At 38.2% G+C, this 16,212-nt stretch overlaps 1 protein-coding gene across 2 annotated transcripts in view; it reads right to left on the bottom strand.

Annotated features, from left to right (window-relative positions):
* Positions 1 to 3,247: 3,247 nt before the first annotated feature.
* Positions 3,248 to 16,212, bottom strand: part of MSH2 (mutS homolog 2) — a 56,339-nt gene continuing 43,374 nt past the window's right edge. For both annotated transcript variants that reach the window (XM_026094630.2, XM_064509907.1), the window contains exons 11-16: positions 16,038 to 16,135; positions 14,406 to 14,651; positions 12,662 to 12,866; positions 11,996 to 12,243; positions 7,773 to 7,945; positions 3,248 to 4,784 (exon numbers count right to left, since the gene is read on the bottom strand). In XM_026094630.2, coding sequence (XP_025950415.1) covers positions 4,614 to 4,784; positions 7,773 to 7,945; positions 11,996 to 12,243; positions 12,662 to 12,866; positions 14,406 to 14,651; positions 16,038 to 16,135 — 1,141 coding nt within the window. In that variant the 3' untranslated portion in view covers positions 3,248 to 4,613. The remainder of the gene's footprint in view (positions 4,785 to 7,772; positions 7,946 to 11,995; positions 12,244 to 12,661; positions 12,867 to 14,405; positions 14,652 to 16,037; positions 16,136 to 16,212) is intronic.

Consider the following 16,212-nt stretch of genomic DNA (forward strand, 5'->3'; position numbering starts at 1 on the left):
TAAGGCTGGGACTTCTGTGAAAACTGTTGTACTGTCAGCAGGTTGACGCACAGCTGATGGGTTGGGAAGTCCTTGTTTCAGTTTCGGTGTGGACCTACATCCACAGGAAGAGGGAACAGCTCTCACAGCTCGTGGGCACCTCCTTGTGTTTCTACATGCAGGTCTCTGGCCATTTTCACTTTAAAACACATTGGGGTTTTTTGCAGGATACAAGGACAAAGTAGGCAGGCTTTTTTTTTTTTTAATGTCATATATTTTTATTAATTTGTGAGTGAATTGTTAGACTGCATCAGTGTCCCTGAAGATAATGATAAATGCCATAGCAAAATGCACATACAAGAGATGATCTACTGCAAGCAGAAGGAGAGCATAAGCTTGAAAAACCTATTACTACCCAAGATGAGAAGAGGAGCAATCAGCAGACAAGTGGAACTCTCTTGTTCTGCCTCCCTAGCTCACGGTGGAAAAAAAGAGCTGAAACAACCAGAGCATTAAAATCATTATCACAATCATTGTGCTGATAATTTTAGGGTTCAACAATGAAACATAAAACTTGGCTTTTAACTTTTTCTTAAATTACATCAGAGCATAAGGAAACTACTTGCCACTAGGTTGAGACACCTTAAAACCAAGAAGGGGAAATTTAAGTCAGTGAAGACCTACACAGAAAAACATTAGGAAAAGTGACTGAAAACATCAAGGGAGTATTGCTTCCAAGGGATATTTGCAAAGATTATTTAAAATCTGTAAGGCTTGTATTGTGGTAACAAACTTTGTTATTTCTTGGGACCAAGTTCTGTGACCCCAGCTACATTTTTGGTTCTTTGGAGGATATTGGTTGTTGAAAGCACAACCCCCCTTTAGCCCCCCCAGGACTAGGCCAGGTTTGCTGCACCTGTTGTAGCTCCCTGGGTGCTTCTGCGTAGTCATCGCCCTGGGAACGACACCCAAGCAGCTCTGGATGGAGTCAGGTTGGTGCAGCTAGGTTACTAGTTGGGACTCTCTGCTGGTGCTGCTGGAGGTGTTGGAAGCAGCCAATAGTAATTGATATCCATAGATGGTGTTCTGGAGCAATACGTATGCAAACACATACTCCTTGAGGCATCTGGATATTGAGCCTGGTTAATGTTGATAGTCATCAGTAGCTACCAAGAGCAAAATCAGCCCAAGCGCAAAAGCTATAAATGCCTCTTGAGACCGAAAGGTATCGATGTCTATCGATATCAGTCGATGCCAACCGATAGCAAAATCTACCTGAGACTAAAAGCAATAGATGCACGTCGAGATTGAGAGATGTCCCTGGAAGTACACCGCCAACACTCCCAGTCACTTAGGGAGTGTTTTTCAGTCCAGAAGAGCTACACACACCAAATACATGCCAGAGCTAGCGCAAAGTGAGGATGTTCACAAAGCCCCGGGCAGTAACTGACCTGCTCCGTAAGGCAAAGACTGAATGCTTCAACGCAGGTATGCAAAGCTCTCCTTAATAGATATGGCTGTTATGAGGCTGGAAAAATCAAACTCTCTACAAGCCAGCCTCTGCACTTGTCAGTAGCCAAGGGCTCATCTCTGTTTTGTTCCCTCAATCCTAGTCCCAGAACTGGCAGAATGCTTTTACTGCATTTATTAGCTTGATCCCCAATTCCCCCAACCATAACTGGAGCCTGCCTGATCAGCAAGCACCTCACCTGCTTTTGACCACAAGACAAAAGGTAAATTCAGCATTTTCTCATCATACTGGTACCAGGTGTATTTACACACACACACGTCACTTGAACTACTGATCAGTAGAACGTAAGTGGTAAAGCAACCAGGACACAATGACATTCTCACAGGAAAATAATTCCATCAGTGTTTGATCATGTCCACTCTTTTCTTTCACACCACCAAAGCAGTTCTCTTCATAAAGAGCCTTCCAGATGAACAGTAACTGCACAGACTAAAACCACTGTACATGCAGTAAGCATTCAGCACCATGCTTTCTCAAACACTGGAGTGAATGAGCAAAGAGAAAATTGCAACTTTATTCAAGGCTGACAGTAAGTGGCCTCAATGCTTCTTGAAAGCTACATTATTTTGTTCTGAAGCTTTGATAATCTTTGCATTCTTGGCATCAGACAGGCTCCCGGCATTGCTCCTGCCCCAGGTACATTTCTGAAAGAAAAGCTATACTGGAATTAATAAAAATAGCCACTCTCCTCACTACCTGTAACCCACTTTGCAAGTAGCATTGACATATGGAGCCTAAACTATGCCAGATTCTCTCTGGCCTGCATCTGGCAGCAGAGCTATGCTCTGAAGGGAGTCAGCACAGTGCAGAAGGGAAGTCTTAAATTCCATTAACTTGCCCCTTTCTTCCTTGTGGAGGCTGAAGGGCCTGGGGGATGTGTGGGGGGGAGAAAACAAGCTAATTCCTTTTGGCAGAACTCCTCTTCTGTGGCACAGAGAAGGTACTGCCTGGAGCGGGTACAATCAGGGTCCTTGTCACTCCTGTGTAACACGCAGAGTACTGCTTTCACCCCTGGGGAGGGGGAAATCTGGTTTCACACAAGCAGCTCTATCAGCTTCCAATTGCGATACAAAAATAAAAGCAGTATTTCCTCAAGATACTGCAGGCACACTGTACTTGCGCATCACAACCAGCGTGGAAAGAGTGGACACTTGCAGAACATAAAATAAGAGGCACCAAATGTAAATAGAAATCGGGCTCAAAACAAACAAAAAGAACTGGTCCTTCTTGCAGGAGGCACTTTAGTGCAGAACTCCTTTGGCCAAGAGTGCTGTAGATGCTAGAAGTTCACACAGGGTCAAGGGGAGAACAGACAGGTTCCTGGAAAAGAAAACCGCTGAGGATTTCTAAATGGCTATGTCTATTCCTAGGTTATTCCCTAACGGCCATGATTAGAGACAGGATGCCCGGCTAGAGGCTCCTTTGATCCGACCCAGGATAGCTCAGTTTACATACACGGAGGTTGTAGGTGACTGGAAGGGCAGGTACTTACAAGAACTGCTTGTTGTATTAGATCAAGCTGCTTTAACTGATGCTAGCAAAGTGTGTGTCTATGAATTTCTGCAGTAATTTTGAATTGATTCTCATTGTCTATTTTAATCTATCATTCTGTATTTTGAAATAGCTTGTGCTTTAACCAATTGAATTTGCAAAACAGCTACATCTTGTACAATTATAATGGATTTTTCCATCTGAACACTTTCCAGACACAGTAACAAATACATACGACTACTTCACTGTTTGTAAATGCAAGTTTTTATTTACCTTTACAAGTAGATTGTATTCTAATTTAGAGACCAAAAAGGTGTTATGGCAGAATCCGAACTATTTTCACATCAAACCAACCTATATTTTCTTCCATTGAGAAGAATGTTTCTTTTCCAAGTTCTAATCTAATTACAAGTAAAGATTATCCAATAACAAGTTGAGCAAGACAACTCTTTTACAACTATTGCTGAAATGTTTACATACAAACTATTGCAATAGACTAATCCCATTGCAATAGGCTAATTGCCGATGCAGAGCTGTAGCACAGCTTTAACAGCAGCAGCTATCCCCAGCACGCACCCACTGATGTAATCTCTGCTTCAGGACACAGCAAGAGCTGACATCTTGCACATGACATCTTCAGCATAATTTTGTTCCAATACTCTCAACGTGATAAACACTTTTCCCCACTAATCTTTCAATGCTGCCAGTTTTAAATACAGGTAAAGCATTCTAGAGCTATAATTTAAAGTGCTAAATTTCAGAATATAAATCTATATGCGCTAAAGAATATAAACCTGTATGTTCTGTATGCTTCCAAAATGTCACAACATGAGAAGTGTATTAGGGAAAAAAGGGAGGGGAGAAAGGAAAAATAAAGGTTCTTTCTTCTGTAGACAGACTTCAAAAATCAGGACAAACTCAGAAGTTCCAGTTAAACAGTAACTTCATCCAAGCCTCTGTTTACATTACGAAGCCATCAAAAAAAAAAGGGGGGGGGGGGCATCAATATAACAGAGTTACCACCACTCGGACCTGAAGAGCAGGCCTCTGGTATATTCGGGTCAATGTTTGGACAGGTAATGTTTAAAACAAAAAATAATTCTGTCCCCCTGCCCAAGCTCCACACATGTACACACACACACAAATTTTATGACTAATCCCTGAGATCACATGCTTTTTCCTAATGGAGCACTATATAGCACTACTAAAACTTCATTGATTTAATGGGTGTAATTGCATCACATAAAAGAGAATCATGGTATAAAGCTGTTGCTTTTCAAGCCTGTGATAGCTGTATGCCATCTGAACAGTTATACTTTCTAGCACACTTTTTCTCGTAAAATGTGTTTATATAGTTAACAATTCTCTCAATAATGAAAAAGAATTTTATTGAACACTTCTAAAAGGGCACAAACAATCACAACTAAAGTAGGAATCTGGCACAGAATGTGCTCAGACTTTTTTTTTTTTAACAAAATAATTACAATCCAAGAAAAAAGACCCCTACCTAAATCAGTACAAAATATCATAAAGTATAAAAACTACATGACAAGAAAATGATAGTTCTTGTAACATAAAACACTTCAAGAGTTGCATCCTGTTCTCACATCTTTCATGATGTAACTTTTGTTCGGGAAATTATTTCATTCACAAAACTGTTGTTCTTCGCCAACACTTCAGTCCTCAGCTGCTTCAGCTTGGTTTTGATGTCTTCTTCTGACATATCTGTCAGGGGCAATGCTTTCACTTGACAAAGAAAATCCTGAATTATTTTTTCACCTTCCTGAAATGGAGGGAAGGGAACAGAGGAGAGAGAGAGGAGGAAAAAAAAAAAAAACACACAAAAACGATGTTTAGCTTATAAGAAGGATTTCCCAAAGTCTGCAAAAGAAAGAATTATTCTGCACCCGGAACTTTTTGCAGGCAAGAGACTACTACTTCTGCACTTGGCTATCACATTCTCACCACCAGAACAATCCAGTTACTGGCATCATAAGTTCTTTCCCCTTTGGATCCGTAAGCAAAACAAACCTGTTCATCAGCAGAAATAGTTGTTAGTGAAATATTTAACACTAAGAGTTCCTATACATATTCCACATTTAATTCCTGTGTACAGCCACAGTAGGTGAACATTGCTGGCAATAATAGCACCAGAATGGCTCTGTTACCCAAACTAGTTACTTTTTGAATGAACTGTAAACGAAAACCAGTGTTTTAATAGGCAAAAGGAAAGAAAAAATTGTTACCAAGCAACTGGAGACTGGCCGTCACCATGGAGAACAGATGATAATTAAGCTTTACACATATGCTTTTACACAAACAGGCAAGGGGGAACTTCTAAGCAATCTGAATTCAATAGTAAGAACAAACATTTCAGTGATTAGTGTTCAGAATCTCCATATTAGAAACAATTTGCCAAGAATACAGAATTCTGTCCAGTCCATTTTGCATTCTAGGACTCCAGCACAAAGCCTGCTTAGTTTTATCGTTTTTAACATTTAGGGCTAATGCAGTGTGCTTTCCGTGCAGAAGTCTCCAAGGGACTTGGAAGTATAATGGCACATTTGTCTCCCTAAAGGTGATGTTAATGAATACAAACAAATTGCCCGGGCAAGACATCTAAAGCTATGCCATTTTATTGCCTGCAGAGTTCATGAAATATTATTATTTATTTCTGAAATACTGAAGAAAGAAACATCATGCTGCATTTGGTAGAAGTGTTTGCCACATCAATTTAATTTATACCCAACTAAGAGATGATCTCTCTCAAATGCCTGGATCCAACTAATGGGGAAAATACTTTGCCATAACACCTAGCAAAGCTGGCAAAGGAATGTAAAGCAACTGCAGTAGCTGGAGAGTAAAAACATACAACAGAGGGCAAATAAACTCTTAAGTTATAACAATACTACCTTCCTCTCTCATAACTTTAGATCACCATCATTACTGAGAGACTACCATTTTTGACAGGCCACAACAAAAGCAGACTGAACACGATCAAAGCAGAAAACAGACACCCACACGCTGGTGATGCACATGAATGCACTGAGGGAGCGTTTCACTAGGTCACGGTGGGGAGCTGCACGTATGCCCCTCTACACCTGCAGACTTCAGGGCTGTTTGCAAGTCCTTGTGTCCCTCCCTTCCTCAACTCTGGGACAAAGCTATAGCAACAGTATTGTCATCGAAACACATTTAAGAAGTGGTGTGAATTTAGACCACTACTACCAGTAACTGATGTTTTTTGCAGTTTTGCATACTGCTTATTCACAGCTTTCACAGCAAAACTCCCCCAAATGCTTGCTTTCCCTCCTCTTGATACCAAAGGGAAGGGAAAATCAGAGATCTGTTCATCCACAACATGCATCAGATCCACCCACTCAGCCAAGAATGAACATGGTGGACCTCTACAAGTGAAATTAAATAACTACCTCTATCTAGAGCAAATTTTTCTTAAACACAGAAATTGCTCTGGATATGGACTAACACATTTCAAGGCTTCCACATACTGGAGCATTACCAAGGTTGCAACTGATATACAGGAAAAGATTAATGAGTTACAAAGCTGAGAAGTTTCAGGCTGACTGCCAGGATGCAGAACTCAGATCCGTAAACAGATTTATGGGCATGCATAAAGGTAAGGAGGACCTTACTACTGGCAAAAATCAACACAAGCCTAAAGAGAGCATGTGGATTTCCTAGGAGGCTGCAGTGGATGACACTGCGAGGATTCTTGATCGAGGAAGGGGATAATGATGCAGGCTATTCTGAGAAAGCTTCCCACTGGCTATTGCTTTCCTTTACTCTACCTATTAATGAAGCTTCTTTTAAGAGAAAATGAAGAGAAGAGGAAAGAAAGTTCATTCAAAAATTCAAAAACAAAACAAAACAAAACAAAACCCTCTCATATGGCTTTACGTGACTGTGTAGTCTGCAATGCAGACACATTCAGATCTATGCTGAGGTGTGCAAAACCAAGAACTTTTTCCTCCACGGTTGAATAGAGAGAACCAAGCTCAAATTCTCACATACTGTGTGTTAAACAGGAAGAACTTTGACATCTGCAAATCAGACATTCCTGAGTCCAAATTGCCAGGCTCTTCAATATGATCAGCTGGTGAGACATCTTAGTACCGGAGGGACAGAGAAGGGCGCAAAGACGAAAGCTGTGCACTCAGCTTTTTTCTAATGTTAACAAATCTGAACAGATGCACATTGAGCTTCAAGAAATTAGTGCTAATGGGACCTCAAAACAAGGACCAAGAACAGATGCAGCCTACCTGCAGAGCCAAGAATAATCTAAACAACAATTAACACAAAACTACACTTAAGAAGTCCCATGAAATATAGTACACACACTAAATAGCCAACAAAAGAGAAGAACACAAAATTCTCGCTTTGGTTCATGGCATACAGAAAAACCTAAGGGACAGCTGGAGATACGGTCCCTTATATGCCTTCAGCTCTTACCAATCATACTAACTGCTGATTACTATTCTTTAAGAAAAAAAAATAGATTTAATTCTCATGAATGTTTAAGTTTTTAGATGAAATTCTTCCTTATGTCAACTTGAAACGAGTCCAAACCAAAACCCACTATATCCTTGAACGTGTCTTCAGCTCCTCATGAGCTTCATAACTAAACCATTTCATTAGGGGAAAATGAGGTTACAGTTTTTATCATCAAGCTTTGGAGGAATCTGAATCCTAAAAACATTTTGCTTGGGCTATTCCAGCTAAACAAACAAAAAAAACTTTTTGGTTAGCAAACCTCTCTTTCTCTGTAAGGTTTCTTGGCTGGTGGTTCTCCTTCAGATTCCTTGGATTTGCCAATGTTTTGAAACTCCTCTAGCTCCAATGCCTTCTCTCTTGCACTCTCTATTACATGTTTTGGAAAAGCTGCCAACTCTGCTACATGTATTCCAAAACTCTGGTCACAAACACCTGGGGGGTAGAGAAAGAAAAACAATCTGTAAAGAATTCTCAAGACGTAGTAAGATTATACAGAGGTTAACAAAGATTATATGAACAAACTTGCAGTAATTCTCTGTTCTGAAGAACTGAGTGTATAATATGGTTGGGTTCTCCTGATATTTTATGATTTGCCTTTCAGACTACACGTGAGAGCACATTCTTTAGTCTGTGTTATATTTAATTAAGCTCTCGTGGAGCAGTAATTGTAGAGCTCCAAAAACACTTCACAAAGAAATGGAAAATTCTTCAGGCAGATGAGAATGAGTGAAATTGAATAATGTTTTTTATTAAAGTACTTCAGTACCAATGACTCGCACCAAACACACACACTCAGTCCTCTGAATTTGTATCCGTACTACATAGCTCCCTAAGTCTCTAGGAGTTTTAATTATGTCAAAACCTTTCAACTTTAACTTTGTATTTACTTCAATTCATATACTATTTACAACATTTGGTTAAGAAAGAAGATTCTCACAACTGCTCAAAATACGTCGATTATACAGTTACATAAAATTATTTTCACTTCCATATCAGAAGCCCTCTGATACAGTATGTCCACCCCATTCCTTTATACTGCTATCCCTCTGAAAGGCCACCCTCAAATATTACTACATCCTCTTAATTCCAGTCTCCAGCAAGAATTGAAATTGGCTGTATTATACATTTAAAATGATACTTGAACTAATCATCTTTTAAATACTGAATAACCATAACGTAGGCAAAGGAAACAATTTAGCATTAGATATTTTTTTATTTTGTTAACATTGTAATCTCTCTGGTTTGTTAAAGGAAATTACTTTTTAAAAAAAGAAATTAGTTTTCTTGATTTTGTATTAAAACGAAGTTAACCCAGGTCTCTGTTGAGAGAATCTTGAAAAGAGGCCCGGAAAAGAAATATTCTGTCCCCCTCTCTTCCACTGATTCTGTCACACTCAAAGCATGAAGAAAGGAATGAAAATACTGTACAAAAGCTGTCACACTGTGTTCATTGCGCAACAGGCAAGTTCTCAAAAACATGAATGAATTTGGAGGCTTATTCTGAATACATTGGTAGCTAAATAGAAAGTTCTTCACCCTCATGCAGTTAAGATTTAGTTATACATTTCAAATGGTATGAAATCTTTTTGTTTGTTTCAAAACAGCTGTATTCGAGCCACCTCTATTTACATGCGTGCTTTAATAATACATACATATATATATATATATAAAATCTCTTCAGAAAGGAAAGACACACAACAACACTAAATCTAAAAACTTGTATGAAAGACAACCGATCTGAGATCAAGTATTTTAAGGTGAAGCTTTCATAATATTGTATTTCACCTGACAGAGATTTAAGTCAATAGATACAAACTATGGTGTCTCTATACTCAATAGCACTGCCAAGAAAATGGGTCAGATGAAAAGACATTGTATGTACAAAGAAAAGATGCATATGACTAAAAACAGCAAAACTGACCGAAGAATATGAAGCCTGGCTTTCTAGAGTTTTCAGCAAGGACCAGAATGGGCAGATTGATACAGTTTAAAAAAAAAAGGGGGGGGGGAGGGAGGGAACTGAAAAGAGAGAATTCACACAACTATTTGAGAAGTATTATTATTAATCTTAAAAGTTGCTATTATAAAAGATCCAGGCATTAGAAGGGAGAAGGTTTAGATTTACTCTACTTTTTTTTTTAAAAAATTTAAGTACTCAAAATTAGGCACCTAAACAAAGATAAAAAGAAAGGCTTGTCTGGAGATACTGACTACCTCCCGGCTCTTACTGCATTGAAAACACTCATGGTTTAAATGTATGCTTGTGGCAGTTTACGGCTATACTCTTCGGTTCCATGCACACTAAGTGCCTGTTTTAAGCTCCGACTTGAGCCAGGCATTCAGAGGGCTTTGAAGCTTCCCCCTTGGTGGAATGGGCTCAGCATCCAATGCAAAAGATGGGAGCTGCAAACTACAAGAGCCATAGACGCTGCCTCTCTACTGGAACAGGCTGGTCACCAGGGCCGCTGACTTGGAGCTCAGAAACAGAGTCTGGATGTTGCCCAGCAAAAGTGCTGGAACAGAAAGGAGAGCAGAAGTCATTTTTAAGGAAAAAAGCTCTCAAAATAAGACAAGGACACTACACGAGGAGAAATAAGACTGAGGCTGCTGAAGGTTCTCTGATCAATTCCAAGCAGATTCAAAGTAAAGCTAGCAGAGAGCAGTACTTCTGGCCACGCTTTGATTCCCTGTGTTCAGAGCAGTCTCCTAGCTTCACAGGAAAGAAGGATACCAGAAGGATAATTGCAAGACCATAGTCATGGGTGAATATAAAATTAGAAGCAGTTCTAACAGTACTCAAAGGGTAAGAAATGAAGTCAGTTCATGGATTCAAAACCAGAAGAAATGAGAGAATAAAAAACAGTCAATTAGCAGTGTCATAGAAGGAAATAGTATGGTGCCATTTGAATGATGCTTACAACAGCACACAATAAAACAGATTTAACAATTACCTACAGAAAGTTAATAGTAAGGTGATAGCCTGTGAAGATTACAAGAATCCTTATCCTTTATCCTTAAAAGCACAACAGAAATATGTAATATTTGGACAGCACATCAGACAAATTTCAGAATCATACATATCAGAAGGAATGAACTGAAAAGTCCTAAATCAGCTAAAGAAATCAGGAGATACTGGAGAGTTGCAAGAAAACACATACTGAATATGCAGCAATCATGAAAAGCAGAGCTGTTATGATGAACTAGGCAAAGGAAAGCAATTATTTGGTATTATGTCAAAATGACAGAACAGTTTTTTATCAAGGAATACATTTTCACAGTTACACCTATAAGAGTAAATCTTAAATCAACAGGATATAAACAATCAGTTTTCAGGATTTAAGATACAAGACAAGGACCAGCTCCTTAGCCTTCATAAGAATGGATGATACTGAATAATTATCTTAGAAAAGATTTATAGCCTGAATCCTCAAATAGTTATTACTTATTTGAGACAAAATTATTCCACAAGGTGAATTTGTTGCTCTGATCCAGTATAGCCACAGTGTTCTACAACAACATTGTTCCCATCTGAATGTCATCTAACCCACTCCTTCATTGTGCAACTGGGGGGGGGGAGGGGGGGCCTTAAGTGGAAATACAGTGTAATAGTACTCTGCACACATTTTAAAATCAACATCAGACTACAGGCAGGAGACCTGACTGAAATGCTCTTACAGCAATATCACAATCACTGTAGCGTTTACAACTAAATTAGAATCCCATACACTACCAAACCTTTCAAGACACAGTTACGCAGCCCCACTTTATCTGGCATAAATATAGGCTTCTGCTGAAAGGAGCAAGAACAAATGACTAGGAACAGGGGGAAGCAGGAAGAATCACCTACTGCAGTTAACAGATGAAACTTATGTTGGTTTAAAAATTGTGTAATTCAATACCAAAGGGAATCACTGGATCCACAAAAGGATTCCAATAAAATACATCTGCATCTTCTGACACTCACAAAATAGAAAGCTACTTGTTGTTTTACTATGATGCCATTTCCTAAAAATTAAACTTATTTCTTTTCTAGATCAAACAATTGCATAAGGAGGTAACATCTTCAGTGATCAAGCCTCTTTGTAGTGAAATATCCATTAACTATTAAAAACTGTCAGTACATGTAATTTGCACTCATTTCTTTTAAAAAACAGTTTAAATAAGGTGATAAATCTTTTCTCTATGATTTATCAAAAATACGCTTCTTCTAAAGCAAAAACAAAGCAGCAGGTAAAGATAGCTGATAGAGGAAAAGAGGAAATAATGACATTTGGAATATTTCTGTTCTAAAAAAAGAAAGTAAGTAACCTGCCATACAAGTTCTCTATCCATACAGAAGAGCATGTCCATTGCATTCAGATAAAAACTAAGCTGCAGTACTGCATATGAAATATATTTTCATGTTCTTTTCCCTTAAGATTTCCTCCTACCTGTCTCAGGGTGCAGTAGAGTTTACCCTGTTCACAATTTACAAAGTCTCACCTTCCTTGACACGGTAAAGCATCGTCAGTGTGTCATCAGTGGTCAGAGCAGTAACATGTAAGTTATTAACTGTGGGCACTTGGTCAGCAAGGGCTGTCAGTTCATGAAAATGTGTAGCAAACATACAGAAAGCACAAATTTTGGTAGCAATGTACTCTGAAATAGCCCATGCTAAGCCAAAGCCATCATAGGTAGAAGTTCCTCTTCCCAACTCATCAATGATTATCAGGGAGTTTTCAGATGCAGTCCTAAAAACAGAAAAGCATTTTATAAAGTTTGAGAACAGCATGAACTCTGGATATTCAAGTAATGCAAGTTATGTTGTAAACACATGGCATAAAAGAGATACCAGGCACACACTTTCTATTTACATAACAACATATGAATAAAGTGCACACAAAGAATCACAAAAATTATTCCAAGTTAGAGCTTCTTTGGCCCGTCTAGACTTTGGCCTCCTGGTAACAGCTCTATATAATCACTGAAATAAACAGGTGGCTACTTCAAGAACTTATGATCCTCCTGAAAAGGACTTGAGATCCTCCATTTTGAGTCGTAACTCTTAGTCAGCTCTACATAAGAGAAAAATCTTATGTTGCATCACATTTAGAACATGTCCCTTCCCATCAACCCAAATCAATAAAATCAAATAAACACAGGGCTTACCTAAGGATTGATGCAGTTTCTAACATTTCAGCCATGAAAGTAGACACGCCTTTCAGCTGACTGTCTCCAGCTCCTACCCGAGCCAGGATACAATCCACAATGGTTATTTCTGCAGAGTCGCATGGTACAAAACACCCAATTTGGGCCATAAGAACTATCACCCCGGTCTGTCGGATGTATGTTGACTTACCCCCCATGTTAGGGCCTAAAGAAGAAAATTTTCAAAGGAATTCAAAACACCATCTTTTAACATTAGAAGTCCATTTTAAAGAAGAACAGGTTCTAAATTAAAACAACATTTAAACTTCTCATTCTTTTGCCAGGAAAGGGTAGCAAACTTGCCTAACAGGTGCAACAAGTAGCTCTGCTACCACAATGGCTTGCTTGTACATATTACTGAATGCTTTTGCAAAACAAAGGGGGTATGAGGAGCTTCGTAAGTTTTGCGACTTCTCAAAAGTATAAGCAGTCATCTGAGAAACATGTTCATACCTAAAACTAATAAGCTTTCATTTAAAAGTCATCAGTATCACTGTTTAAGAATGATAAGAATTTGCTTTCATCTCAACAACTACAGTTTGTCTGTAAAAATTAAGTATCTTAGTTACAGACAGGGTAAGCTAGCAGATGATTTAAATTACAATCTAAAGGGATTCTGAATCAGCAAAAACACAAAGACACTAATTACTTAATTTTAACTGAAGTACAAACAAAAAAAGTATTTTCCTAAAAGCTGTTCATTAAAACTAATTTTAGGCTTTTGCTAACCATAAAAAATACCAAGTTTGTTGTATTATGCATCTTACCATGCATTTATTCAGATTCTTAGTTTTTGTTTTTAGTTATGTTAGAAGTGGTTCATTAATCATTCTCTAATTTAAGATCTTTCCTACTCAGAATGTGTCTCAAGGACATCTGGATGGAAATTAAAATTCAATTAAACATATAAACACTAAAAATGTTTTCCTGTGTAGTAAAATTATCTTAATTGCACCAGAGAATGGGGGGGGGGGGGGGAGAGGAGGGAGGGAACATTCATTAAAACATGTTTTGCATTTAAAATTCGCTTTAAAGCTAAATGAAGAAAACATTAACTCTAATGAACTGACTGTTTAAAATCTTACCTGCAAAAGGTGCCTACATGGCTACAATACAATTGATGCCTAGAGGAATTTTCCAAAGCACTTAAGTAGGTTCAGATTCTGTAACTCCTGAGGTTGCCTGGCTCATTGAGTGACATTCAGAAAAGCAAAAACTACATACATTAAGAAAGGAATAATTTCTTGTTCCTAGTATCCTAACAAGCAGCTTTTCTCTTCTTCCCAAATTACTATTTTTAAATTAGCGATCACCTTCTCCAAACAGTGTACTACAACTACAGCTGTAACAACTAATTCCAGGACTAGCAATTTGATAGGTGGGAAATATAGACATATGTGCATAAGCATACACAACATACAATATCAAATGAAACATTCGACAAGAACATCATAGCTTTTCTTTTTAAATGCAATAAATAACAATAATTTACAAATGCCTTCCCTTTTTTTTCCCCAGGGCTAAACATTATCCCAAAAACAGACACGTGAATAACTTAGTAGCTGCTCACCCTTTGTTGATTAGAGAATTGTTTTGACTGGGTTTTTTTCCCCCCTTTTCCTTTTAGAAAAGGACATCATTATTGGAAATACTTAAGATATTTAGAACCTAAACAACAAGTGAAGAAAATAACACAAACATTTACCAGTAATAATGTGGAACAGCTGCTTGCCCTTCTCAAACATAATGTCATTGGGGATGAAGGCTACATCATCTTGCACTTCGATGCAAGGATGCCTGGAACCTTTCAGCACAATTCTTCCTCGTCCCTTTTCCAGAATGACAGGACGGACATATGGAACTGGTGCTCCATTTGACACGTGAGCAAAACTGACAATTGCATCTAATTGAGCTATCACATCATTCATTGTCTGTATTGGCTCTGCATAACCTATTTTTGTTTAGAGAAATACAAATTCAACATAGTTAAAGATTTTTTGTTCTTGCTGAAGAAATAAATTAAAGCCTATACTCAACCCGCAAAATTAATTCATCTGCCTTAAAACTCAGTTTTGTTCAAGTCAGCAGTCATCACCTGTGAGTGTCTGTAAGATGCAACTCCAAACTTTCCATGCTTTGACTACAAAAGAGATTGCACCTCAGACTAGGAAAAAGAAAAAGGTGAGGCCATGTTGCTTGTTTCGCATTAACACTAGACATAAATAAAGTGTTTATTTCAGTATGGGAAAGCAAATACACTTCCTTCCCCATAATACAATGAATTTTGATATGCATGAAAGCAAAGGCAATTGAGACAGCACTGTGCAACTATTTACGTTTGTGTCAATGATGTTACGGAGAGTTTGGTAAGATGCAGTTCCTGTGATATCAGGAACATCCTGGGCTATCCAGTCTTTTTGCAGTACTGTTTTCTTTTGGTTTGTTTTTTTGCGGTTTTTTTTGTTTGTTTGTTTTTAAAACATGAAAGGGACAAGGAACAGGAGTCTATAGAGGCAAAGCATCTGACAGCTGCAAATGGGATGCATGTGTTAAGAGGTGACTAGTGATCTGCAGAAAGTCAGTCCTCACTGTATAAAGTATGCCTACTGTTCTGACATCATCTCTTGAATTAGTTAGGTATAGCTCAGCAAGATGACTAAGTCACTTCCATTTAAGAATTACACACATGATCCAGTCTCTAGTCCATTAAATTGCCTCCAGGGGTGAGGAAGAAAAATGCTTTTTAAGTACACGCGTACACTTCTAAGTCTATGAATGCACACAACAGAAGCTTTTAGCAGCAGCAGCAGACTTATTTTGAAACATACCAGGTACTTAGAGATGACATACGGTAGCTAATCCTGCTAAGTAAGAACCAATTAGCTTTCTATATAACTTTACAAACCTTAGTATATTACACACAAAAACACCACCTGAAAAATTACCAAGATAGGAAAATGAAAGATCTAATGAGCTACTGATTTGGCAAAATACTTATCATCAAGCAAATTCCTTATCATGACAGCAGCTCATAAAGCTCATTAAGATTTCCACTGTAACTTAATACATTCAAATATATTAATACTTCAGATTAAAGACTATTTTCCTATCTTTAATGCATTTGTCCTTAGCTTAATAGCATCACTGTGTACTTGTAGCAACACCAGGAAAAGGTCTGACCATAGAAGACAGCAACATATTTCAAACTTTCAACAACTGTTTAAATGCTAGCAATCATTTTTACACTAATTCTCTGGGGAAGGTTAGGAACTGCAAAAAAACTGCAAGTCCTCCTAGCAGTCCAGATGGCAATATAGAGCAATACTGCCATATTCACCTGAAGCAATGTTAATGATTTCCTTAACAATTGCATCCTGAGCCTCTTCATACTCTTCTCTGTTCTTTATATATTCTTCATTGACGGAGCTTAGTTTGCTGTGAACAAAACCACAATATTTAGAAGCTGCGATGTTCTCTCAGTCTTCATTGCTACAGAGTATAACTTTTGGCCT

Source organism: Dromaius novaehollandiae, chromosome 3, assembly GCF_036370855.1.
Source record: "Dromaius novaehollandiae isolate bDroNov1 chromosome 3, bDroNov1.hap1, whole genome shotgun sequence".
NCBI lineage: Eukaryota > Metazoa > Chordata > Aves > Casuariiformes > Dromaiidae > Dromaius > Dromaius novaehollandiae.